Here is a 27,984-nt window from a genome sequence, read left to right as displayed (position 1 = left end):
CTGAGGACCAGACGTTCCAACTAGAGGAGGCAAACCAGAAGTCGGTGTCACGGACGGATGGATGAGTTAGGAAAGGAAGGAACCATCAGCGATGCCAGATGCTGCCCAGAGGTCAAGTTAGATGGTGGCCTGGGCAGTGGCAGCTTCCGCCCGGGGCTGGCGATGGAGCCAGGTTGCAGTGGTCAGGAGAATGGAGGAACAGTCCAGAGAGTCCCTCCTGGGACCCACTGGAAATGGAGGTTGGCCAACAGCTTGACCGAAGCAGCGTTGGCCGAGCATCTCCTGGGTGCCGGTCACCACCCTGGCTCTCTTAACCTGTTACCCAAAGAGAACGTGAAGATCGTGGAGAGAGTGAGGGTACAAAGCAAAAGGATACATGGTCCCTGTTCTGGAAGAGGTAGAAGCTTGTGGGGAGGCTGGTGGGGAGATCTGTTCCGTTGCCACGTGGTGTGGCTATCCCCATGGCAGAGCTATGCCGACGGCACCTGAATCCCAGTCCGGTCTGCTCTGTCGACCTCGTCCGTGGCACCGGGAGCTGTGCGGGTAAAGTGAGTTACCAGATGGGACTGAGTGGCCCGTGGTCCAGGTGTAGCCGCAACAAGGAGGGTACGGACGGGGGGGGGGAGGCAGGCCTGACTCCCACTGTCACCAGACGTTGTTCTTCTTGTTCAGCGTGAATGATTTAAAAAATAGAGCAGAAATTGGGCATCATGCCAGGGTTTGATGAAGTCTTATTTGGGACAATCGGAGAATCTTATTTTTATCACTAATTAAAGGGGGCCATTTACAATAGGAAATCTTAAATTCGTGGAGAAAGGAAATGTGCAACTCACTTTTCTTGTTGCTGAAGTTCTTGAATAAACTTTTTAGTGGAAGGACGGAAATACGTATATGAAAGTATAATTAAGACTGGTTTAAAAAATGATCCCAAAGTCATCACTCACATCAAGTAGGGGCCACCACCAGCCGCCAGAAGCCCCTTATGCCCTGATTGTAGATAGATCTTCTGTTATCCAAGTAAAATTTCCCATTTTGTGGAAGAAGTGACTTTTAAAACAACATGGAGCATTAGTACAAAATATCTGGATGCTAATGAAATTGGTTAGCAGTGTTGGGTGAAAGAGCGAACGTTTCACTGTATGGTGGTGACACTATTTAGGACTTAGGTGAAGCTCATGTCACCAAAATTGAGAAAACAGCACCTCCCAGTGATAACGATTCCAGATTCTCAGCTCAAGTGATTGTGTGTTATTCATTTATTTACATCCATGTATTTATTTAAAACATGTAAGATATTTTACTTGTTGAATGAGCAAATGTAGATAAGAACTCGATAGTTAAAAATTGCCCAACCACTATAATCTGGGGTAATACATGTTTTAAATCTTGTTAACATTTCAGTGTTGTAAACATCATGAGTAGTTAATGATTTTAGTTCAGGAGAGCAGTGCCTCCCTCTGACATCCCACTGCCTGCAAGTTGTTGTGGGGGGGGAGACTCATCCATCCGTCCCTCCATTTGTCCCTCCCTCCCTCCCTCCCTCCCTCCCTCCCTCCCTCCATCGCTCCCTCCCTCCCTCCCTCCCTTCATCCATCCATCCCTCCATCCATCCCTCCCTCCATCCATCTATCCATCCCTCTGTCCATCCGTCCATCCGCCCATCCTTCCCTCCCTCCCTCCCTCCCTCCCTCCATCCCTCCCTCCCTCCCTCCATCCCTCCCTCCATCCCTCCCTCCCTCCCTCCATCCATCCCTTCCTCCATCCATCCATCCCTGTATCCATCCATCCATCCATCCATCCATTCTAGCTATCCTGGGGGCTGGCTCCTTTGAATTCACCCTGGCTTTAACAGGGTCATCCGAGGGATGGACCATGGCACCATCTTAGCAGGCAGTGGTCATTCTAGCCTTTGCACACCTGAACGATTCATCTTGGAAGGTGTTAAAGTGAGGCACACAGATGCCAGCCCTCAGGTCACATCCTTGGGGCATTCAGCAAGTAACAACAGCAGCAGTTAACTGGAGGGGAGACACTGTTTTTCACTCTGGTGGGGAGGATGGCCACACCTTATAAGACAATCACTTCGTCTTCCCTTTCCCCTCTTGCTGTTCTTATTCTTGAGTCACATGCTTTCATTGCTCATCATTAAGTTTTCCCCTACTTTTATGGGTTATCCTATGGCTCTAAAGCAGTCTATGTTTTGTTTTGTTTTTAAGATGTATTTATTTATTTATTTTATTTGAGAGAGAGAGAGAAAATGTGAGTGGGGTGAGTGGCAGAGGGGGAGGGAGAGACTCTTAAGCAGACTCCATGCCCAGCGCAGAGCCCAGCAGTCTATGTATTTTAGAACAAAATATTTGTAAATTATTTTCTTTTGCCAATTGTTTATCGAGTCAGGAAGACAAAAATTATGGGGGAGATGGGAAAATGGAACAAACATGAATAAAAGTTCTAATAAAGTAAAAGCAAGATGCTACAGTTCTTAGAAATTGTCACTTCGGTTTATGTAATTAATGTGGTAGAACAATTAGAATTTTAGTACTTAATGTGCGGCTCATGCTTCATACAGCTGTTTGTCGCTCAGGGAGAAGCCTCACTGTAAAATCGTTCTCTTTGGCCATGAGCTCACTCCCTCCAGCCTCCGACCAGGAGAGGTGGAATGCTCACTTGCACTTGGAATTTCATAAAATGAGGATTTTATAACACATTTGACTTGTCCTAGAAAGTTTCTCAAGTCTCCCCTTCGTGTAGAAAACATCTATAGATGTTTCTGCAGAACTCTCCGAACAGCCTGGCCGTGTTCCATTCTGGCTCTTGGTGCTCTCTGCAAGCTTGAGGACTCTAGTGAGCCTGGTCATCCAGCAGAATAGCAGCTCTGAGGCTGGGAGTAAAACAAAAATGCCTCTGCGTTGATCATCAGAAACCCCATTTCGCTCCCTCCCCTCAATAAAAAGAAGAAGTACATTGGCAGTCACCCCCACAGTCGTGACTTTGGTCTTCGGATTTCACTTCGCCTGCATGGCCCATGTTTTGCAGCTGTTGGAATCTGAGCTTAGATTTTATTTCTGAGTTCACATAATGATTTTTAAAATGTTCTAATATACGTCTTCAAAGACCCCAGATCGATACGCCAGTGGTTTTGAAATGACAGAATGCTGCGATATTCCTCTGTAATTTAAACATGATTAGCTGATGAAGCTTGTGATCAATACACTGCGGGAAGATAAATTAATTGATATCATCCTTTCAGGATCAGAGGCCCATTGGAGGCGGGATGTAACTAATGAAGCTGCCGCTTCATCTCTGAGAGCCATTTTTTACATCCTGCATTTTCGCTTCATCATATTTACATGATCATTCATTTATAGGAAAGCCATAAGCTGTGGACAGACCGGTTCCCTATTAAAATTTTGTTCATTTGGAAAAGAAACTGCGGACATTGTGTGCACTGCCTCTGTGTTAGGGCCTATCACTGGGGACAACGGTGTGTTCTTTGCACGACGTCTTTAAAATAGCGGCTCTCGGGACCAAGACAAGGATTGAATACTGTTGAACTTCATTACAGCTGGTCCCCAGAGACACACATCTCTTCAGACAAAAGCTGCAGTCCTTCTGCAGTGACACCTATTGGTGTGGGAAGAGTTTTCTTATTGTGGACTTCCTTTCCAATTAAATGCAGCGTGCTTTATCAGCGAGCCCATTTGCCAAGAGAAGTTATGGCTGGTTGAATTTAGATTTGTATTGATTAAGATAAACTTCCAATGTGTGTAGTAATATATTTAAATAAAGTCTTTGTTATAATTACATGTCCTTGGCTATAATTCTATGCAGCAGCTTATAAAGTTAAGAGTAATTCTTTAGGCTGTGCAAAAGATAGATTTTTGATTTTCAAGGGGGAGGGGGTTGGGTAAATTACCCTATCTCATTTCAGATTATTTTTGCTGCAAGTAACTGGAAAAAATCATAACGTTAGAATAATTTGAACAGGACAGGTGTGTATTTTTGTTTTGTTTGATGGTCAAGGCTTCTGAGGTGGTCTGGGCAGGGCTGCGGAGGCCATTGGTGGAGCCGGAGGGCCGCTCCTTCCTGCGTGTGCCCCACCCCGTGTGGCTTCTGTCCCCAACACAGCTGCAGAGCGTGGCTCACACCTGTGCCTTTCCAGCAGCAAGAAAGGAAAAGGTGGAAGGAAGAAATGGGCCAAGGGCCCTCTCCAGGAAGATTCCTGGAAACTGCCACGTGAGCCCTCGACTGGCATCCCCCCGGGCGGCGCTCGCCTGCATGGCCGCACTTAGCCGGGGGGCAGGAGAACAAGGTGGAGGCGGCTCCGGGAAATGCCATGTTTATTCTGGTGGTCCTGTGCCCAGCCCAGAGTCAGGAGCTCTGTTACTGTGGAGGAAGGGAGTAGTGGACCGCGGGGACAGCTAGCAGTCTCTGCCACATTCCCTGTGTTTGGAACCAGCCTCACATGGATCCCTTTTGTCTCCCGTCCACTAGTTGCCCAGAAGATTGTGGCCACAAGGAAGAAGCAGCAGCTGTCCATCGGGCCCTGCAAGTCGCTGCCCAACTCCCCCAGCCACTCGTCTGTGTGTTCTGCCCAGGTGTCCGCCGTTCACATAAGCCAGGTACGTGGGGTGGAACGGCAGGGCGGATCCGGGGCAGACCGCTCCCAAGGGTGCCCTCAGCCAGTTCTAAGCTGGATCTCTCTTTTTTTTTTCTTTTCAACTTTATAAATAACAGCATGTTGGTAATTGACTTCACATTTCCTTGAGAAACTGCTGTAGCCAAGTGGATTTTATGGGAATCATTCTTCAGCGTTTCCGTCTTCATGCTGCCTGGGTTATGAGGCATGCCGGTTTGGGCAGAGGCTCGAGGTGTGCACCACTGTCTTTGCTGTTGATTTATATTACCCTGCGTCGGTCCTGGTTCGGGTCTGCTCAGGGGTTGAATGGTTGTGGGTAAACCTCAGCGGCTAATCCCACTGTGTGCTTAAATTCGGTAGCAGCCCTCAAGTATAATTACCATCTCCCTTAGGTTACATCTTTCCAGAGTCACAGTCTGGCAAATTATTTACTTGGAAGCAAACAAAATAATTGTCACTTTAAGGAACCAAACCCACAGCCTGCTAAGGAAACCATTGACTTGGTTTGCCTGAGTGTGTGTTTTTAATTAACATTTCTCAGGCAGGCGTTATATTGGACTTTTTAAAAGGCTACAGCAAGACAGTTTGGTATGGCGCTTCCATTTTCCTTGGGGAGGTCAGTAAGTGATGGCATTCCCGGTAGGGGCCTGTGAAGGTAGACGCAAGGATGTGGATGTCTCCCCTATAGGCATCTCATTTTCTGTGAACCTTTAAATGTCTTCAAAAGTATTCAGATTTTCAGAGTGTGCATTAGGTTCTGTTGAGACAAACAGCACTCTTTCCGCATCCAATCTAGAGCCGTGAGGGAGCCTGAGAGCCCATTTAGTTCAGCCAACCCCTGAATTTTTCAGAAGAAATAGAACATAATTACATTTTAACTCCCTCCCCCCAATTTTTAAATCAAATGAGAGACCTCTCTTTCTCAAGTCAACTTTACAAGATGATTGGTATGTTCTAGAATGAGGCCATGTTCTGCTTGAGCTAATCAACTAGCCAAGTCAGAGAAGCTACCCGACCTGTCCTGCGGGCCTCTCTTCAGTGTGACTTGCTAACTTGTCACTTATGACCCTGCAGAGGTGGTGGCATCAGGTTCCTGGGGTGTATCGTTAATAAAACTTTGGTTTTCCATCGTTTCAGACCAGTAACGGAGGCGGGAGCTTAAGCGACTACTCCTCCTCCGTCCCATCGACGCCAAGCACCAGCCAGAAGGAGCTGCGAATCGACGTCCCTCCCACTGCCAACACGCCAACACCTGTCCGGAAGCAGTCCAAGCGCCGCTCCAACCTTTTCACCGTGAGTGTCTTCCCTGGAAGAAATCTGAGTGATTTCGGAGAATTTCAGGCACTGTCCATCTACTCATTGCCAGATGGTTTAGTGTTACTTGTAGAATCCAGATTCAGTTAACGAGAATAGCCCTGACTTCTGTGGAAGTCTAGCAAAACTCTGAGAAGCAAAGGTGTGGGCACTGAGGAAAACGTGAATTTCTCTGTGCGCAGGGAGTCCAGATACGTGTGTCAGAATGAAGAGTGAGGGCCTTACGAAGGTATTTATTATCTCGTGATTGTCCCGGTCTCTAGCGACAGCCTTGTTACTCTGGGTCCAAGATTACAAAACTGTGCCAGAATTCCCAGACGTGTGCCCCTAACCCTCCCCATGGGAGGCATCAGCCGCTTCGGTGCACGGACCCCCCTCTTCTCGGGCTGGGGCGCCTGAGGATTTATCACGGAGAGGGGGGAGGGTGGACTTGGCACCAGGAGCCTTCAGTGTTTCTCAGACGCTCCTCGACACGGGGCTCTCCACTGGACTTTTCTTCAGAGTCGTTTATGGAGCATTTTAAACCTGTAGGTCCTCTCCCTGGGCTTAGGTTTATTAACTCAGAATCTATACATGGGCCCCAGGCATGTGTAGTTTTTAAAAGCTCCCTGGGCAATTGGGGATGCAGAGAACCCCTAAACTAGTGAGGCAAAAGTGCTCTGACCGCATCCCTTCCTGTGCACCCAGCAGACATTACTAATCAACCACAAGACGCTCTGCGCTGAGCCCAGAGCTGCAGGCAGGACTGCTGGCCTGTGACTGGAGTCGTTTGACCTCAGAGGAACGTTTTCCCTCCTGAGCCCAGGCCTGTGCATTACAAGGATTTGCTTTTCAACCAGTGCTTTTGCTCCCTGGGGACACCTGGCAGTTTTGGAGAAATTCTGAGTTGTTACAGCTGGGAGCCAGGTTGAGTCAGGGGTAGCAACGGGGGTGCCGCTAAGTACCCTACAAGCTGAGGTCAGCAATGCAGCACAGTTATGTCGCGCCCCGTTTTAAACCATTGGACTTCCACTTTGGAGTGATTACCGCTGACTCAGATGCAGACGAGTCCAGGATTTCCTGTGTTGAACTAAGGGAGGGCTCTGCAGGGGTGACTGGGAGCCTCAGCTGACCTGCTGCCTTATTTGGAGATGGCATCCCTGGGGTGGTATGTGGCTGCCGAGCGCAGTGGAGCCCCGCGCCGGTCCTACCGTGTTCGAGGCGGTTTTCCCACCGGAGAGTCGTAATTGCCAAGATCTGCTGCCTGCGGACCGTCCCTTTCCTTTGCTGACTGTCCTCTGCCACGTCGGGTCAGACGGACGCTGCTGCTGGGGGTGCAGAGCAGACAGACCAGACCCAGCCCCCAGCCCCCAAGTTGCTTAGCCTCTCTGGGCTGGAAATGGCAGCATTCTCTGTGTGGTGCTGCTGGAAGAATCCCCCGTGGGGGCGAAGGGTCTTTGTGGCATGGATTTCAATTTTGTGTCACCACCGTTGCAACCATGGAAAGGATTTCTGACCGTGCTAATAAGCAAAAGCAGTTGTAGGACCGTGTGACCCACTGGGAGGGAGGTGTTCAGCTTTCTACAAAACGCAGGGGAGTGCGTGATGTGGTTATAAACTGGTACCTGATGTAAGAGGCTTTCTTGTGAAATGATTCACACACCAAGAGTAGCAACAGCTCCCAGCTCGCCCAACACTGGCCGCGCTTGTGTGCACCCAGGCCGGGCCTTGCGGCTGGGCCGGCGTGACCCACAGAACGGGCTGCAAGCTCACTCGTGACTCGCCGACCTGGGGAACTGACTCGCGGAGGCGCGGAGATGGTTGGCGGTGAGCAGGACGCCAGCGTCCTGGGGAGGAGGGAGGGCTCCCGACATGGGCCAGGAGCCGCCTTTATCTTTGCCACACCCGTTAGGGCCTGGCAGGGAGAGAGAACGTGCAGGCTCACCACACCTGCCAGGGCCGCATGTACTGGTCATCAGCTTTGGTTTCTATTCTGAGGAAGAGGTGAGAAGCCAGGAAGTCTCTTTAAAAATAGGGCTGTTTGGAAAGAGCTGTAGCACATAGCCATTCCTACTCTTTATAAAGTGGCTCTGGAATTGGAATGTGCCAGAAAACATTATCCTGGACCCTGCCCACTAGGTAACCATGACAACCCAGGTTGCATACCAAGGAGAAACTTTAAGGCAAGAAGAATCAAAAATAATAGTAACTCTGTTAATCAATATCTCCCCACTGCTGTCTGTGGAGACGTTTTCTTGTTTGTCAGGAGTAGTTCTTACCAGAGTCAACCCATATTCAAGACAAAGTGTTTTGGAGAAGAAGGAGGGGCAAGAGGATGGAAGTGAGGCATAAGGGCCTCCCCTCCCCCCGGCTTCTCCAGGCCGAGCATGGGTGCGTGTGTGGCGGGCAGGCATCCGAGAAGAGCCCGGGACCCCCAGTAGCCCGGGCCGGGCGGGGTAGGTGCGGAGCCAATAAAAACTCATCCTTACGGTCACTGAAAATCCCCATTAATTATGTGATTAATGTGTCTAATAATGCAAAAACCTCCCCGTGAACATGTGCATTCTCACTGCTTACTCTCTTTCTCTTTCAATGTTGGAAAACAGCTTGAGAGTAAAGCATTTTAGAATTGAGCCCAGCCGTGCAGCCGTTCTTAAAGGGAATAGAAATTTGGGGCTATGAAAGAAGCAAACACTACAGTGGGTTTGCATCATGGCATTTAAGGAAGAAGGCTAAAATCCCGGGGCGGGACCCAAATGTGGATCACTGCTGGGCTTGACGTTGAACAAAACGGTGGTGATGTTGATGGTGACGTGTGGGTATTTTTAAGTTCAAGATCTTAGAAATAGGAACTCCACTAGATGTCAGTGTCATCCAAGGAATGAGAAGAGGCAAATTAGTTTTGAGATTGTAGCAATTAAGAAACTAAATTCTCATTATTTCCAGTTTGCTCCTATTCTTAAATATGTAAAATTCGTCGACTCTTCATCCCTGGCAATTGTTGGTAATTATTGGCTTAAATTGGGGAAACGTGTATTTATTCAAAAGCGTCTAGTAGGAGGACAGATGTGCTCTAGGCCGAACAATCTTAGTAAAAAATCCATGCAGACTGGGACTGTAACACCCAGATGAAGGAGCACTATCCACCTTATTTATTAGACCGTCATAAAGAGGCCAGAGTTAATTAAGTAGTACACACATCATTTTTCAAATACTGCACTTATAAGTTTTATAAAATAGACCTGTAATGTACCATTCTGGGCTCACGTTTTGCAGTCCCAGATGTTTATTTGCATATGTGCACATTTTTAGACAAAAATCACATGCACTCTTCACAAATTAGACTAAACTTCAGATTGCTCCCGTAGTAGCAAATTATGTTCTGTTTGCAGTAGGAATTAATCAAAATCTAAATTCTATCTTATTTTGCTCATTTCTTTGAAAAAAATCATTGTTTTGAGAAAAGAAGTATTAAAAAGCTACATCCTTTTTGGTTTTGTAGTGTGGGTTCTTAGGACAGTTAATTTAGTGTAGTTGTCCTAATGTACACGTGGTTAAATGGTTTTGTTAGAAAATATTTTCATGAAGAGACAGGAATAAAAAACACAGGCACGTACTTACATGGGGCTCATCAAACGCACGCATTTTGCCGCAGCAGCTGCTGCTGCTAAGAAATAACACATCTTGGGTAAAAGTCGAAGCCCTCCAGGTGTGCCTCCTAAACATAGGCACCCCCCCTCCCCTGCCCGGCTCCCTGCCTGAGGATCAGTATCACCTTGAATTTGGTGTTTGTCATCCATCTGCCCATCTTAAGCTTACTCTAGTCACTGGGCACCGCCTTCTTTTCAGACTTTAAAAAGCAGTGTCATTTACATGATCCTTTGAGAAGCTCCCCCCCGTCATGCCCGCCAATCCCAGTAGACAGAGCCAAGCATACCCAGTAAGCACCCTGTGCAAAGAGCCCTAGAAGCCCACCGTAAAGACAAGGCAGCAAAGCTGATGGTATGCACCGCACCGTCTGTGTTTTGTCTGTTGTGGAGGAGAGCGCGGGTCCTGCCACAGGGTGTCCAAGTCGAAGGCTCGCCGGGGGTTGAAGGGGGAAGGCAGGCTTCTGTGTGATAGTGTGGGCTCCTGGCAGCGTGGCTTCCTGCCCCCATACGCAGGTAGTTGACGATGTGTCCCTCCGTGGCTTCTTGTGTCACGTGGGAGAAGGCAAACATTCGTGCAAAGGAGGAGGTGATAACGAGGCTGACTTTAACCGTTCTTTCTTCCGTATCCGGGGCTGGCGAGGGTCGCCGTCTCTCCCCTGGCTCGCCGCTGACCCCTGCGCTGAGCGTGGTCCACCCTTGTAGCTTCCAGTCGCGCGCGTCTGGCTGGTCCCCGCGCACTGTCACTTGTGCCCCACGCAGCTGCCGCCCAGCGCCACTGCGTGCGGGAGGATTCCACGGAGCGGTTTCAGCAGAGCCGTGGCATGTGCCATGGGCGATGCGGTCTCCGGGCTGCCGGAAGACTCGGGAGACCCCACTGCAGATCCCTGCGTGCCGCGGCGTTTCCTGTCCAGGGGTTTGTCTCGGTGCGGTTGTTGGGCACCGCAGCCTGGGGCGCGGGGAGAAGTAATCGAGGGGCGGGGGTGTGGCAGGCCTCTGCCCAGCAGCTGGTCCAACCTTAGAGTCGTCAGGGAATTTCTGTGCCACTTGGGCGGTGAAGTCTTCCTAACTTTCAGGCAGCGTGTGTGGACAGACAGAGGTGGGCTCTCCGGCAGCCTGTTCCCCTGGAATCTGGGAGTCCTGCTCAGAGAACAGAGGGACTGGGGGACAGATGTGCTGCCTTGAGGAAGATGTTCATTTTTTTATGTTTGTTTTGTTAATTATTCTGGTTAACAGAGCATAATGAAGGTGGATTTTCAAATTTGGGAAATTTGGAATTCATCAAATTCCCACAGTCCTATTAATGATCTGTGTTAATTAAAAAAAATTTTTTTTTTATAGTATTGGGAGGCTTGAGTCTTCTTTTACAAAAGGAAACCTCAGGTGCCCATTTGCAGTAAGATATGGCAAAAAGAGAATTGAGGGCTATTGCGTAGCTCTGACTGAACATTATTAATTAAAGAATTAATTAAAGAGAAAAGTGAGCCCCTACCCTATAGCTGAAATTCATGACAAGGAATCAGTCCCTCCCATTTCCTCCCAGCCCAGACGGACAAACTCTGCCTTACATTTTTCTGCAACTTTCGGTTTGTTGCTTTTTCATTTCCCATTACCTCGTTCCAGGCTTTTCTGCCGCCTAAAGAAAAAAAGTGCACAGTGCCTGACACATAGTAGGTGTTCAGTAAGTGTTGGCTCTCACACTCATCAAAGGGGCCTGGTGCCTAATGAGCATACGTGCTCCTTGAAGTGCCACATCTGAGTTTACATCATGGGGACTTTTCTCTCTCACACCCGGTGACGCTGCCCCTTTTAATATTAAAAAAAAAAAAGAAAAACCGGCTGCTCCGTCTCACACCCCTTTGAAACTGGATTTCATTAGCTCTTCACTGCAGCACTGGACACCACGACGTCTGTGCATTTCATATATCATCTCAGATTTGAAAAGCACATGAAAATATTTCTCCATTTTCAATATTGCGTGAGTAATGTTCCCAATGAAAAGTAATGGAGTGAAGTTGTCACTTGTCAGCACAGTTATTAAGGAGGACGAGTTTCAGATCTTTCTCTCATAATAAAATAAATCTGTCAGAAAATCACTGTGCTCACACTTCCTCATGCCATCCAGAGATGGAGACTGAGCTGGGGTGCTCCTTCCGCTTCCTGAAGTCGCCGTGCGCTCTGGGTCGTGGCTTCCCTGGGTGGCACGTGCCCGCCCCTGGGCAGGTCACACAATGTCAGCAACACTGCCTAGAAGACTGTTCTGCGAACTTGGCAGACGGAGCTGCTCATTTTCCCCCAAGTACTGTTGTGTTGTCAAAAAAGAGATTTTTCAACTTTTTTCCCCTTTGTTATTTTTTTGTGGTGTGGTTAACACTAGTTTGACTCTAACCATCCAGAAGCACTTAAAAAAAGAAAAACAATGTTCACGGCACCTTGATACGAATGAAGAGTGCACGGTTAAATTGCTCCTCTCCGTCATCATAGAATTTAAAAATCCTTTAGACGTTAACTCAACATACACCTTTATGGGGTAGGTTTCCCCAACAAGCCGCAAAGAGGCCTTTTCTCCTCGGCTGGATTAGCTGCAGCCTGAGAATGCGCTTTCCTGTTGGGCGTTACTTTCCTATATGGTCCATTGGTTTCTAGTGATTGAATTTTGAGCTCTGTAAAAAAAAGAACTAAAAGGTAATTTTGCGGAGGAAAAGCAGGGGGGAAAGTTTAGAGAATTCTCCGTAAAACGATGGGTCAGTGGAACGAAGTACTCGACAGCTCGCTTCTCGGGTGTGTGCGTGCGCACGCGCCTGCATCATCCATGGCTTCTGGGTAGGGATTCGCAGACACTGTCCGGATGAGGGCAGGCCTGCAGATCCATGAGCCGCAGCCCTTACCCAGACGCTAACTTTATTTTTGCTTTGCAGTCTCGGAAAGGGAGTGACCCAGACAAAGAGAAGAAAGGCCTGGAGAGCCGCGCGGACAGCATCGGGAGCGGTCGAGCCATCCCAATTAAACAGGTACGCTGCTTTCCCCTTTTCTCCCTTCCTGGAGCTGGAGACACACCTCAGGTCTCTCCTTGCTATGATGCTGGCTCGTGCACCAAGGTTTGTTTGATGTGCTCTGTTGATGAATGTAGAAGTCACTCACTTGACATCAATTAGAAGAGGTTCCTGTGTGTATTAAAATAGGATCATTAGAATAAGAAGAGGGAAAAATGTGACAACAGATCTAATGAAGTGCAGTCTGCCCGCTGCATATGGAGTGTGTTTCGAGGCTGAGCTAGCTTCAAAGGCTGCCTTTGTAGCTCGGCTTTGATTGGGCCGCTGCCGCCAGTCGACAGGGGTAAATCAGATCACCGTACAAGAGCCCCTTGTGATCACAGGAATAGCCCGATGTGGCCCTAATTTGCTCTCGCAGACGGACATCTGAACACTGTTTCAGGCTGGTTTGTAACAACGAGGCAATTAGTTGTGATAATCATAGCCGGTGTGTCAGCTGCGCACTCTTGTTTGTAATTTGCTAATGAAGGAATTGTAACTTTGATTAGGTTCGGTTTCATTTAGACCTTATTATATAAAGGAACATTTACAGCTGTAATGTGGGGCCTTAATTAAACTTCCTCATTACACAACAGGACCTGAATTCAAGCATTTGTTTTGGCCTATGTTGCTAGCCTGGAATAGGTTTTCATTAGCCCAGAAACCGGGTACCAAATTACTTTATGTCTCAAGTAAAATGGGAATTCACGTGACATATTTTGCTGTTATAGTTCCGAGGAAAAGAAAAATAAAGACTTCGACCCAGCACCGTGGCTCCTGGAAATAGCATCTTTTACTTTGTGAAAGAAGTCCAGTTGATTTAGAGTGCATTCTGCTTGAGAAAGGGGGAAAAAAAATCTGCGGGCAGGAGAATAGCTCTGCCTCTTAAGAACAGGGCTGTGACCAGTTTGTCCCTCTGGGTGATTGCTCTCTGCCACCCTCTTCTGCAGGCAGGCACCCAGTTTCCCGTGCCCTTCCGCAACTCTGGTTGGCTCCGGCCGCCCTTACAGAGGCTGGCGCCGGTGCCCAAATACAACTTCACCCATCTGGAACCGGCAGGAAGGCGGCGTTAGCCGGGGCTGGGCAGTTTCAGCATGGACGGACGGGAACAGATTGGACAGGGCTCGAGCAGGGGCTCCAGAAACATTCAGATCCCAGGCCACCAACTTGCGGACTGGCTCCTGGTGCCATTGAGAAAAATCCTCTTCCCTCCTCTTTGCTCTCGGGGGTGACGTCTTTGCTCTAAAATGGTTTTGTTACTGTCGAAGTCCACACACGTCATTGCTTATTCTTTTCTTTGTGTGCCTTTATTTATACACCGAGCTGTCTACAGGAGGTGATTTTAATGTGTGATTTTTCTATTGATTCTGTTTCAACTAGAAAGAATTATGAAAATGATTTAACTCCTTTTCTCTCATTTAAAAAATTGGTCCTGGGACATTTCCTTTTGGGAATATTAAAACTTAATTCTCGACCATTTCCTTGATTCATGCCTATTGTCGATTGGGGGGTGCTGCCCTACACACGGGCTGGGCAGGCCCCTGGCGTAATTGGAACCTTCACTCAATTTGTACCCTGCTCATCTGCAGCGGGGGCCTGCCATACAGACTAGGTTTTCAATATGTGTGTCGATTGGAGTTGACCATCAAGCGTAAAATGAGTATTATCCAGTCTTCGGAAGCCTTTCGATTATGAATGTTCAAAATAATCTCGATGAAATCTAAATCATGGTCTGGTTTCCCGATGAGTCGTGGTTCAGGAGCATGCTCAGATCCTTGTCCCTCGTGGCTGCCCCCCACGTGCAGCCACGGGCAGACTCCTTCCAAGAAGTGCACACCTGTCGGATCAGAGTCCCCCATGGCAGAACCTTCCAGGCCTCAGATTCCCCATCTGTGAAATGGGCCCTGGATGATAATCAGAGTCCCTTGAAACACCGGATGTGGAGATTCCAGAGAGAATTTTTTTTAAATTCCAGCAAAACTGGATTTTCCAATTAGTCATGCTCAGGGCACCTTTGTTGGAGCCTTTCTGTGGGTCGCAGGGATTGATGTGAGTTTATAGACGGTCCTACAGATTTATATCACATGCCCGTGTGTGCCGCATTTGTAAAGGATCTGAGATCATTAGAGACAGTCTGAATTCCAACCCTCCCCGTGCCGTGACTTCAGCCAGCGGAAATGAGGAGCAGGACTGCAGAGGAAGGAGCCCATGTTCTTTCTAGACACTCGCTAGACCTGTTGTCGAGGAAATGAACAGTTAGATGAGTGCTTAATATTGGTTAAGAGCTTTTCATATAGCATCCCCTCGAACCCCCCCCCCCCCACTGCCACAGGTGAGGTGGCTGTGGTATCCTTGCTTTAAATGAAACCCGGGCAGGGTGAGCACTCCAGACCAGGCCGCTTAGGGAAGCGATGGGGCCGAGATCCGGACGCCAGCCCCTCGCCCCAGCGCCTGTGCTCTCGGTTGGGGAAAAGCCTTCAGAAAGCTTAGAAAGCGAAGTTATGTGTTTTAAAGTAAACAAGTGAGCTCTGACCTCAGACAGATACCTTCTGCCTATGTAGAAGAAACTTCCAAGACAGCCAGCCGCGACACGTTTCTCCGGGGACCACGCCACTGTGCTCATCTCCTCCAGGCGTGGGAGGGCTCGCCTCAACCCGCCATGGTTTCGTTTGCTACCCCGCCCTTCTCCCCAGCACTGGCCCTTGGCCTTCTCGCACAGCCACGTTCAAGACTTGGTCTGCACGTGGGAGCCCCATACCCCAGCTCCTGGGCCCGTCCCCCCATGGCAGAGAGACCCTCCTGGAACCTCGGCAACCTCCCTGGGGCTGGTGATGGTGACGGGTTTGGGACCAGCCAGTGTTTTTGATCATCGCAGACTCTTTCTTCCCCCTCCTCACAGGAATCTTGTGGCAGCTGGTTTAGGACACAAGCAAGGTGGTCTTCACCACGCTCTGCCACCAGATTCGTGTTGGTCCAGTTTGAATGTGTTCCAGCAGATTATTTTAACCATGCTTTGCTCACGTTCTGCAGCTTGTTCATTTTGAGAACAGAGACCTCTTCCCCCAGTGTGGGAACTAGCTGGAGCATGCTGGACGAGGATTTCTCTCTTCCCTTTGCCCCAGTTAAAGATTCCTCATTGAGAATGAGACTGATTTTCTGCAAAATAACTTCATTTTTTGAGAACATGGGCCCACCTCTCTTTTTTTGTCCTTTATGGGGCCTTAGAGGAGAATTAGTTCAGACAGTTCTATTTTTCCTTCTTTTTTTTTTTTAACCAGTAAGATAAGGTCTGTTCGAATAAAAATTAAAAAGCAAAGCAAGAAAAATAAAAAAAGCCAGAGGCCCAGCTCAGCGGCGAGTGGGCTTGTCACGTATTAATTTTTCATTGCTGTGGAGAGTTGTACATACATAATCACTTGATTGCAGTGGGAGTTAGGGAGCTCCTATGGTGTCATTTGCATAAATCTTGTTAAGTCAATGGCAGTTAATGAAGTACAAATGAGCCCGGAGAAGGTGACATGCAAATCGTGGGTGGCAGATGGGAGGTCTGTTTGGGGGACGGCAGCTGTGTGCTCTCCTTTCTTTCTTTCCCTTTGGCATTTTTTAATCTCTATATTACAGTACAGATACACAGCCTCAGCCCTGGCCTCTCCCCTTCCCAGCAGACTCCCGGCCAGAGCCCGGCCTCCTCCCGCCCCCGCCGCGCTTGCAGAAACAGCCCCGATGGCCTCACCTCGCCTCCCGCTTCCTAACAAGCACTAGGATGTATTTGAATCTTTAAAATCTTGGTCAGCTTGTCTTGTCATGCTTCCACAACTGAGAGTACATATTTCACTTGGTGGGACAAACACGCGAGCTCCTCACTAAATACTTGGAGAGAGTATGTTGTCTCCTGCAAGACTTCGAAGAATGAAAACGAGTAAGAAATGCTGTCTTGGTCTCATTATGCTTCCGTGTGGGAGTCTGGTCTTCCCCCTTGAGACAGGCCAGCAGTGTTTAACCCCCCTTTGCACGTGTGCCGTGGGCCTGAGCGGGCAGGCCTCCCAGGGTTGGTCGGGAATGAGAGGTTCTGGAAGCGGACGGGTGCTCTCGGAGTCAGACTGTGGCAGAGACCCCCGCCCGTCAGTGCGGACCCCTCAGGCGGGCCCCCTCAGGCCGTCTCAGTCATCACTAGGGGTCCCTTGCCTGCTGGTTTGTGTTTTAAAGCTCCAACTGCCAACAGGCCTCCCTGTGAACTTTTAGAGATTTATGGGCAGAAGTTTTTTTTTTTTTATCTGTTTCATCAACTGGATGATATTTTGAGAGAAACGAGTCTCCGTGGACTTTGAAGAGAGGCAGGCCGAGGGGCATGTGTGGGCAGCCTGTCCTCTGTGGCCACTGTGGTGGTCACTCAGGAGTCCCCGGGCCGTTGGTTCTCGCGGTGAGGGTCCAGCTGAGCACTTTGCCAGTGTGCGGGCCTGTGAGGTCGCGCTGCAGGCCGAGGTCAGCACACAGTTTTGGGATGGATGCCCCAGGGAGACAAGCAAAGGCGTGAAATGTCCTCAGAACACCTGTCTTGAAGTCTTACTTTTGACCTTGAACCTGGATGTCATGGTCCCCTCTGGAGGAGAGCACTTTCCAACAGCCACCTGAAGCTACCAGAAAACCATCCCCAAGCCCTCAGCCGAAGGGCCGACCTGCGTGGAACTTTCCGGTAGCACTCCGCCACTGGGCTTGGGATCGGATTGAAGCAGTGCGCAGTTTTGATTCTCAGCTGAGTAGAAAGAAGCAGTTGTCAATTAAGCGAAAGGCACCTCTGGAGTTAATCCCCTCGGCCAGCCTGCTGCAGGTCACCGACCCGTGTTGTCCGGTACCTGGGATCGGCCTGGGCGGGGGGTGGTGGATTGTGTGGCGCGGGCAGAATAAAAGCCACCTAATGACGCTCACTTTAACATCTCCAACTTGGACACCCGTCAACTGCCAGCCAGCACTTCTGCAGAGGAAACAAAATTGAAGAGCGGGCTGAAACTTTTGGGGGGCCTGGAAGGGGGGGCGTGCTCTTCCTCCCAGGAGCTCAGCAGGAGCTACGTCCCAGGGTCCGTCTCGTGCTCTGCGGGGTGTCAGCATCGCGGCTCCTGTCTGTCAGGCCTGACCACAGAGGAACCAAGGTGAGCGAGAGGCGCCCTGAGAATATGCTGTTCACCCATGTGGCAAATCAGCTCTGCCTGGGCATCGGGGGCCCATTTAGTTCCCCAGAAGCAGATAATTTACTGACGTGGACCCCAGTGCCCTGAAAGCTAATTTACCTCACTTGGGTGAACAACTCCCTGAGAGTATTGCATATCTGGCCTGGTTCACGACAGACTTAGCCAATTACGATTATTAATTTAATGGGTCAGGTGGGTGCATCACATGCTTTTAATCTGACTCCTCAAATATCAGACTGTCATTGGAAAAACCATTCAGACTATCTGGATGCCTGGCTAGGAATTGACAGTCGTCCGTCTTGGACTAAAGAGGACACACCCCCCACCACCCCCAGACCCCTTTGGCAGCATGGGTGGACGACAGGATGGTCTAAACAAAATGCCTGAAGAAATTACATTAACCAAGATACAGAATCCATCATTTAAATATAAATCTGCGAAGCAATTTAAAATGGGACTCCCCTTAGTCCTGCGGGCTATAGGAGGGGGACACAGAGCTGCGTGCACTCAGGTGCTTTGTACGCTGTAAACTGCCATGCAGACATGATGTTCTTCCCAGTGAGACTCAGTGTGTCCTCTGTGGATCCGTAATCCAGGAGCTGGGATAATATCTGACTAAGTGATTCATTTCAGCAAAATGTTTATTTTCTTTAAAAGTTCAGCAGTGACAGTGAAGCCCAATTCCCCACAAGCTCAGTAACGCAAGCTCACGCACGAATAGAGGAAAGTTCCCCAAAGCCAACGCTGGTGTGAATAACTAGAGTTTATTTTTGTCCGGATGAATCAGTAAGGTATTTGTTCCAGGCGTTATTTCTTATCAGACACAGTCAGCTTGGAACAGTCACATGCCCATCCTGTGCAGACTTGCTCTGGGTACCCTGCTCACAACTCAGGGCAACAGAAGAGTCTACGAGCCAGCCTGGGCTCAGACCCCACCCCGTGCCCTCCAGGACTGGCGGATGAGTGTTGGGATGGAGCTGTGTGGCAGGGACCCTGGGAGCCCCAGGAGCTGAGGAACGATGGATTCCCCTGAGCTGGAAAGGTGTGGGGGTGAGGAGGGAGAGGGAAGTGGAGGTGGGGGAGAGGCGGAGGCTGCAGCCAGAGGCAGGAGGAGGGCAGAATGAGCAGAGTGGCAGGAAGGAGGGGTGCCGGGAGAGGGTGTGAGGAGGGCAACCCCATGGCGAAAGGCTCTGACCAGCCTTGAGGGGATGCTGGGAGGGGTGTTGGTTTCCCCGTGTCAGCTGGGGGGGCGCCATGCCATGTCTCCATGACCCGGCAATGTGGGGTCGTGAGACTGAGGACAGTATAGAGCTTAGGGCTCCGGGATCCCCGTAGGGCTCCAGGACCCCCCCCCAGGGGACAGCGCCTGCAGGGTAGTGCCACTGAGTGACGCTTGGCTGCTGTTCTCCCTAATCCGAGGGTTTCTTCCCTCCTGCTATTTATCCCGTAGGGTTTATGATGACGGGTAATTATGATCCGCCAGAGTATCAGCAGTCGCCAACACTTACTATTTCTGAGTGCCAGAGACTGTCTCCATTTGGCAGATGAGGAAGGAAGGTTCAAGGAAAAAGTAACTTGCCCAGCATCACACGGTGCATCCGTCTGCAAGGGCTGCCCTAACAAAGAACCGCAGACGAGGGGCTTCAGCAACAGTGATTTCTAGAGACTGGAAGTCCAGGGTCAGGAGGCTAGCAGGATCAGTTTCCGGTGAGGACTCTCCCTGGCTTGCGTGTGGCTGCCTCCCCGCTCTGTCCTCACATGGCCTCTCCCCTGTGCATGGAGTCCTGGTGTCTGTTCCTCTCCTCCTGGCCACCAGTCATCCTGGAGGAGGGCCCCGCCCTTCTGACCTCAGTTAACCTTAATTACCTCTCTGAGGGCCCTATCTCCAAGTATGGTCACACTGGGAGTTAGAGCTCCAGCATCTGGATTTGGGGGGCGCATAATTCAGCCTGTAACAGGGGGCTGATTAATAACAGGAGCCCAGGTGTGTGTGACCACAAGGGACACCTGCAGCCATCTCTCCTATAATAGTCTTCTGCCTTAGGACTTCCTAATGTTACAAGGTAAGGCCACTGTGTTCCTGTCCATACTTTTGGGAATCAAAAAAACCTACTTTGTGAGGCTCCATATACTGGATAATAAACATACAGTAGTCAAAATATTATGATTTGAAGGTTTTAACATAAATCCTCCTAAGTTGCAGTAAAGTGAGAATTTGAAATAAGCCTGGTGGGAACACATCCTTTCACGAAGCATGAAGCTCCCTCTCTGTGCAGTACGTTTTATAATCGTTGGGGCAGTGGAGACCCTTCAGGTCGGTTTTAAAAGGAAAAGCTGCAATAATCAGTGGTTTCAGTGGGTCCTTTCCCAAGGTGGCTCCTCGGGACCGTGGGCACATGTCAGGCCTGTAGCTGGGAATGGCCAGGGAAAGCGTGTTGATTCAGCAAGTGCCTGCCGTCCTGGGGTTCATCTTACACATGGCTCCCCTTCCAAAAAAACAAAAAAAATCCATCATGTCCACAAGTTACCTAACCTGTCACTGTGGTAAAGACACAGTGCCGTGTGTTTTTTATCAGTTTATCGCACGTAGAATGCCCAGAGGACACATCATTATTGAGGGGAAGGTGAGGCGGGAGCACAGGGGCCTCACTGTGAAGGTGATGAGGGGCTGTAAGCCCTCAACCATGGCCCACACGTTTGCAGATACTACCTGCAAACCCATGTCTGCCAAGACGCCTGAGAAAATCACAGCATCACAATCTCATTTCAGTTCCGCTTCGTTGAGCCGTTCCTGATGGAAGGCTCCATTTCTCCACATGTAAGAACACAGAACGTGGACTAGGACTTCTCCCAAGCTGGCTTTTGTCCTGTGTGAATAAAAGTTTAGAAAACAAGTGAATGCCTCTCCTCCTGGCAGGGAGAATCACACCGGCCGTCAGAAATCCATGTTTCCTATAAAAACAGCAGTGGAACTCTGTGGGGCGTTTGGCTGCTGGACCTAATATCATAATTATGTTTGTAGACTGGCAAAAGAGACACATTAAAAAGAAATACTACTAACACCTCAGGGCCTTCCCAAACCTTGTTTTCCCCAATTCAGGGAGACCTATACCCCACTGTATTTACTTGCTCACATTTCCACCTGCTTAAAAAGTCCACGCGATGAACCAGATGACTGTGTTAGATTTATCACAGCAATGCTGGCCCCCCTTCCTCAACTGATGCCTGTTGTGAATCAGTTACTATTAGATGCTTCGATCCTACGACCTTTAATTCTCTGTCAAGCTAGGGCACAGCTTTTGCCAACAGCAGATGGGAAATCCAAGGCTCAGGGGGTTAAGTCCTACAGCAGATGAGGTTCCCGCACCAACCAGTGTCAGAGCTGGGATTCAAATCCAAGAGTCTCGGAGAATATGTTTCTAGGGAAGTCTTCCATGCCCCATCCCCCCTGATTTAATACGTGCTTAAAGGACCATCTTTTCTAAACCACATCAAAAATCAAGTACATGGTATCTTCTCTTCATAGGGTTCCACGTGTCATGTGGGGCCATCCTCAAAAGCGTGTGCTGTCCAGCACCCGTGACCGACGTGGTACCCACGTGGCAGCATGCCTCATGGCCCGGAGGTTGACCTGTGAGGTCAGGGCTGGCTTGTGAGAGATTTTGACCTGACCTAGGCACATGGGGCATGCGTGGCTCCTAGCTTTGGCTGGCACTGGTCCCTTTAACCTGTGCTTGTCACAGTCTTCCTGTCTTTGGGGCCCAAGTCGAATGCCTTCTGTTCCAGAAAAACTTACCTTGTCCTCAAGGAGATGTGGCATCTTTCCCCCTCCTCCCTCCCAGGACACTTCCTCAGGTCTTGGGATCCTGCTGCCATCTTGTCTGATGCTCATCAGCATGTGCATCCTTCGTGCGTCCGCTCCCGCCGTGTGCTCTCACGCTTCAGGAGGGGTGCTCCCTGGCAGAGCTCCTGCCTTGCCGTGTCGAGCAGGGAAGCAAGCAGTGGTTGTAGACGGAGTAGCTCACTAGTGTATAATTTCATGTTTGTTGTAAAGAGTGTGTTCCATTGGAGAAGTTGCACCCAACGTGCAACTTTTAAAAAATGGAATACATTTTAATTCAATGTTCTTTACACTTAATTCTGTTTCAGGTACATAGAATACTATATTTAGGTAAAAGACAAAATGTACATTTTTTAACCATCAAAGAATCAAACCATTGTCAGTGACCAAAATCATTTGTGAAAACTGGTTTCTTCTAAAACTTCTCTGCTACTTTTCAGTATTCATACAGAAGAAATTCCATCTAAGTAAATACCTTCATTATGTATTTTTCTTTATAAGAATTGTTTTATGTCAAACCTGCAAAGTTTAGTAACAGTGGACTGTTTTTATAATTGCCGGATTTTTACCCCATTCTTCATTCTGCATCAACCAGAGCCTTTGTGATTGTAATTAGTGCTAAAAACAAGAATATGTTTATCCTCACAAAGTTATCCTGTAGAAAAATAATTCATATTATTTTTAATATACATTAAAATTTATGAAAATATACTACTGGGGCTATAAGTAACTTGCAAGAGATGATTTGGAAATGAAAAACCACAGGAAGCAAATAAACATGGATGGATATTTGGCCTTTCTTTGTGGGTTTCTAAAGTATTGGAAACTTAAAACAATGAGAGATCATTTTATACTTAGCTTTATAACTAACAAAGCATAATAAAGTCCTTTTAGTAAAAATTAGTTTAAAAAGAAAGTTCTAGAAATGGATTGCTGGTCTTCTTGGAGGTATAAAAAATGTTATTCACTTTTTCCCATTAACCTCTCTGCTAGAAATTTATCCCCAAGGAATAATTCACCAAGAGAAAGGGAAAAAAATCTTAAGTGTACAAAAATGTTTGTAACAGAATTATTTAGAATATCCAAATCCTGGGAGCTACTGATGTCCAGCGAGCAAGGAATTAAATAGTGATGGTCACTGAATCGTGCTGGGACTGGCAGCCTCTAGAACTTTCATTTTGGAGACGGTCTCGAGGTGTGAGAAGTGTTTATAAAGTAGTAAGTGAAAGTGTAAAACTTTATAATAATCAGAACATGAAAATAATCATGTATTTGGTTTAAAGTTGGATGAATAGGAACACAAGACATGGGGTGGGGATTGAAGGAGAGCTTTACTGTTTTTTTGGGTTTTTTTGTTTTTGTTTTTGTTTTTTTTAAGATTTTATTTATTCATTTGAGAGAGAATGAGAGAGAGAGAGCGAGCTTGAGATGGGGGAGGGTCAGAGGGAGAAGCAAACTCCCCGCTGAGCAGGGAGCCCGATGCAGGACTCGATCCCGGGACTCCAGGATCATGACCTGAGCCGAAGGCAGTCGCTTAACCAACTGAGCCACCCAGGCGCCCAACACGTTTCTTTCTTTCTTTTTTTTTTTTAAAGATTTTATTTATTTATTTGAGAGAGAGAATGAGAGAGAGCACATGAGAGGGGGGAGGGTCAGAGGGAGAAGCAGGCTCCCCGCTGAGCAGGGAGCCCGATGTGGGACTCGATCCCAGGACTCCAGGATCCTGACCTCAGCCGAAGGCAGTCACTTAACCAACTGAGCCACCCAGGCGCCCCGAGCTTTACTGTTTTTAACTCTCTGTTGTGAAATAATCTTGCACACACTGCAGAACCAGCGCAGGGCTCCAGTGCGCCCGCCCCCGCCCTGACACCAGCCGTCCCCGAGAGCACAGCACAGTGCTGGTAGCCGGGACACCCGAGTGCCGCCACAGACCTCACTCCGACTCCGTCTCCCGGTGCAGCCCAGGGTCCCTGAGTGCGTGGGGTCACTTCGGCCCTTGGTCACCTCCACCCTGAGGCTGCTCTGCGGTCTGTCTTACCTTCCCAGACCTTGATGCTGTTTGAGGGGTGCTGCAGGAAGACTGCGGCATGCCCCTCCGTGTGCACTGCCTGCTGTTTGTGCCCGGGTTGAGGTGATGCATTTGGGGCTGGAGGACCACAGGGGTGTTCCGTCCTTCTTGGCGCCCTCAAGGTAGCCGCGTGTGTATCTTACCGTTGGTAGCATTAACCGTGGCCATTTGGCTCAAGTGGGGTCTGCCAGGCTTCTCTGTCGGAAGTGATTATTTTTCCCTTTGATGACAATGAATTGATGAATATCTTGGGGAAATACTTAAAGACTATGCTGATAGTCTGTAAAAATATTTTTAATGATATAAATTGTATTCAATAAGTAGGTTTTAAATGAAAACGATTTCCTTCTGATAAATGTGCATTATCTTGAATAAAATGCCCTGGGTGCTGTGTGGGTGTGTGTGTGTGGAAAGCTAAATTTTCCCTCCTTTATACTGAGTTAGAAGTCTAAATACCACGAAATGCCTCTTCTAATCAAGGAAATTTCAAGAGCAGTAGTTATATGTACACTTGGTACTTTTAAATACTTATTGGCCTTTTAGTAATATCTACAATGCAAAAATATTTCACAGCCTGAAAGGACCACTAAGATTGTCCCAATGTTCTTTTTTCTTTCTTAATTTTTTAAAAAATTTTTGTTTAAATTGAGTTTAGTTAACATATAGTGTATTCCTAGTTTCAGAGGTAGAATTCCATGATTCATCAGTTGCATACAACACCCAGTGCTCATTCCATCACCCAGTCCCCCCATCCCTCCGCCCCCCCCCCCAGCAATTTTCTTTCTTTTTTTGATCTTCCATTGATATGCCATCTAAGAACAAGTAAGTACTTCTTTCCTCCTTCCTATGTTGGAGGGAAGGGGCAAGTGAGGATAAATTTGAAACTTGCTGGGCCTTTGAGGAGGAGCCTAAGGGTGGGGTGGGGGAGGTGAGGCAGAGTCTGAAGGGGGGTTGAGGAGGTGAGGAGTCTGAAGGGGGCGTGGAGGAGGTGAGGTGGAGTCTGAAGGGGGGTTGAGGAGGAGCCTGGGGGGGTGGAAGTGAGGAGGAGTCTGAAGGGGGGTTGAGGAGGTGAGGAGTCTGAAGGGGGTGTGGAGGAGGTGAGGAGTCTGAAGGGGGCGTGGAGGAGGTGAGGAGCCTGGGGGGGTGGAGGAGGTGAGGTGGAGTATGAAGGGGGGGTGGGGAGGAGCCGAGGCAGGGGTGGGGGATGTGAGGAGGAGCCCGGGGTGGGGGGGAGCCCTGAGAAGTGTACAGGGGGTTGGACGTGAGGTGGAGTCTTGAAGGTGGGGGTTGTGAGGAGGAGCCCCAGGGGTGAGGAGGAGCCAGAGCATGGGGAGTGTGAGTGGACCTGGTGAGAATGGAGAGGCAGTTTGCAAACTCAAGGGGAACCAGAGGCTGTGGGCCTTGAAGGGTGGGCACAAGGTAGGTTCTTGGCAGATCTAAGAGCGATGAATGCTCAGAGCACCGCTGTGGCCCCGGTGCTGTGTCAGGTTGAGGTAAAGCGGGAAGGAAGCTTCACAGAGGTTCTGCAAACCAAGGTCTCTTGGGTTTGGTCTCAGATTTTTTTTTTTTTTTTGCATGAAAATTGAAGTCTACTTGAGATTTCACCTATTTTTCTTAACTAATTTATTTTAGAGAATGGAGAATATACATGGGTACACGTGTATGTTTGTATTTGTACACGTGTATGTGTATGTGATGTATTAATATATGCAAAATCCATGTATTGACCATAAGAGGGTTTGGTTTGGTTTGGTTTGGTTTTCCCTCTGAGCATCCCATTTTTGCCCAGACAACCGCATGCTCTGTTAGTGCTTAGACTGGACTTACAGCAGCCCTAGCAGAGCAAACGTGCTGTTTCTAAAGCTGGAGGAGGTCCCCATTTTGTACATGGGGAAATGGAATCCCGGGAAGGTGACGTGACTTGCCCAGGGTTGCACCTCATGTGACGGGATCCAGGTCCCATCTTCTCTGATGCTCACTCCTGTGCTCCTTCCACTATTAATACCAACATCCTGGGCATTTTCTTCTCCCTTGGACGTAAAAAATACATAGAAAGAAATAATGTGTGCACCTATCTTGACTGTATTGTGACTGGCCTTTTTTTTTTTTCTAAGTGGAACCCTTAAGCTCCCTACTGTTTGATCCTGCTATTGTAAAAATGAGGAAGAGAATAAAGAAAAATTACTGCATTTGGAAGGATCTGGGTCCTAAGGGTGGGTGAATCCCTTTGGGGGGCATTTCCTTGTCCTGCGGCCTCACTGAGGCCCCAGCAGCCCCCTGAGACTCTGTGGGCTCTCCTTTATATCTTACAGATGAGAGAGCTGAGGCTCAGGTGCCCGATTTCATAAAGCCGGGGAGAGGCAGAGACAGGATTCAAACCCATGTCTGCCTCTTTCCAAAATGCACAGTCTTGGCATTTAATGGCCTCATCTGCCGCCGAGCCTCCAGAGTGACTTCCGCGGTTACGGTAAAAATTCAGGCACAGGGCAAACACCCGGAGGCTGCTGCAGACCCTGCTACAAAGGACGCCCGCGCCGAGGGGTCTTCGGTTGGTGGCACCCAAGCTCCACGGCACAGCCAGGCCTCCCCAGAGCTCCCTCCCCCATTTCAGAGACCCGCTAAGTGTATTCCACAGTAGTTGCTTGTAATTGGAGTACCTGGAATTCACTGTGGTTTTAATTAGTTGATTACTAGTTCTTTAAAATGTACTGTACTCACTCTGGGTCTTGCAAATTGGTAACTGGTAGCTACCAGTATAATTAAATATTTCAGAGCACTTGGCTACAGTAGCATTGAACTGTGAAGAAATAATGTTGTACAGCCAATCAAAAAGAGATCCTTGTAAACTCATTTACAGCGGTGTGTGTGTTAGGACCATCATAGAGATGCTTATTGCAGGAGAAATTAAAGATACAATTTTGTGCTAAGAGGCAATATAGAAATTAGTTCCTGAATTACTTGTTAATTGATTTGGTAATTCCCTTGGGTCTGCATGCTCTTTTTTCCCCCCTTTTTGTTGTTGCATTCATTTAACAGTGACTGTTCCCAGAGCAATGAAAATATTTTTCACACTTAGATTAGATACGTCCTTGCATCAGACTGCTCACATTCATATTTGCAGAACCAAAAAATATCTGCCTTAACTACACCCAGCATATTGTTGTTTCATGTGTACTCATCAAGGTAACCGGTGCGTGCATTCGTGGGACTGGTAATTTCAGCAAAAAGGAAGTGTGTTTTTATGTCTTGTGTTTGAGGATGTTTCTCTGATTTTTTTTCCCCCTAATGGTAAAGCCCTCATTTTATTAGCAGTGGAGGAGATTTGGCAGGCTTGATTTATGGAAGTCTTATTGTTTGCAATTCAGCAAGAATAACCATACAAAAGACCATTTGTAGAAAAGTGCAGATTGCTCCTAGAAATGATATTGGAAGAGGATGAGACCTGTTTCTCCTGTCGAGATTGAGTGTGGGTCAGACAGGAGCACTGTGAACCCCAGGCTGGCAGGGGGAGCCTCTAGGGCCCGCTCCCTGCGTGGGGGCAGCCCCTCCCCACCTGCTGGCTGACGGACGGGAAATGACATTGGGATCCACGCACGTATTTCTGCTGCTTCTGTGCAGGAGGCAGAAACTGTTGTCCTTTTGGATTTTTGAGAGAAGAAACTGACTCCCTTTTGGACAGCTGCCAGCATGCTGGCCCCATCTTCAGCATGAAGCACACATTTCTCATCTTGTGGATGTGCCTGTGGCCCAAAAGGGAACCTCAAAGACTTTTTGGAAAATATCATTATCCAGTTTTAGGCCAGTCTGTTATATTTTCTGTTGCCCTCCCCCACCATCCCCAACCTGTATAAGCATCATTATGCTTTTGCTAAGTTCAAGGCAGTCGATGTGCATTTCGGTGTCTGCTCTTAAAAATGTACGGTAATGATTTATATTCATTTAGGAAAAGTGGAAAATGTTTGCATTTAGCCTTGTCTCTATTAAAAAGTACAAAGTTGTGCCAGTAAAAAGTCATGTTTATCCTGAAATATGAAAGCCATCCCAAATTTAGCTTCACCCGGGAACCGAAGACGCATGCTCTATCGGGCCACTGTCAAGCATGCCCTTTGATGAAAGAGCTGCCTGGCTAGTTGTTGGCTTCAGTGGACAGAGAAGGAATACTCTGTGTGCTCTGTGCTCTAGACACATTCCTTTTCGCTGCCCTTAAATGGGGTGGCTGGCGTTTTCCTCATTCTCATGGTTTATTTGGGGCCCCTGAGACGCAGCTCAGTCTCTGCC

At 48.4% G+C, this 27,984-nt stretch overlaps 1 protein-coding gene across 9 annotated transcripts in view; it reads left to right on the top strand.

Moving 5' to 3' along the window:
• Positions 1–27,984, top strand: part of AGAP1 (ArfGAP with GTPase domain, ankyrin repeat and PH domain 1) — a 524,731-nt gene that overhangs the window by 249,564 nt on the left and 247,183 nt on the right. For all 9 annotated transcript variants that reach the window (XM_035006807.1, XM_035006806.1, XM_035006805.1 and 6 more), the window contains 3 exons: positions 4,495–4,622; positions 5,777–5,932; positions 12,498–12,590. In XM_035006807.1, the coding sequence (XP_034862698.1) occupies positions 4,495–4,622; positions 5,777–5,932; positions 12,498–12,590 (377 nt within the window). The remainder of the gene's footprint in view (positions 1–4,494; positions 4,623–5,776; positions 5,933–12,497; positions 12,591–27,984) is intronic.

Source organism: Mirounga leonina, unplaced genomic scaffold (genome assembly GCF_011800145.1).
Source record: "Mirounga leonina isolate KUSES-001 unplaced genomic scaffold, KU_Mleo_1.0 Mir_151, whole genome shotgun sequence".
Classification (NCBI taxonomy): Eukaryota; Metazoa; Chordata; class Mammalia; order Carnivora; family Phocidae; genus Mirounga; species Mirounga leonina.
Note: the sequence above shows the minus strand (reverse complement) of the source record. Positions and strands in the feature narration are given on the sequence as shown.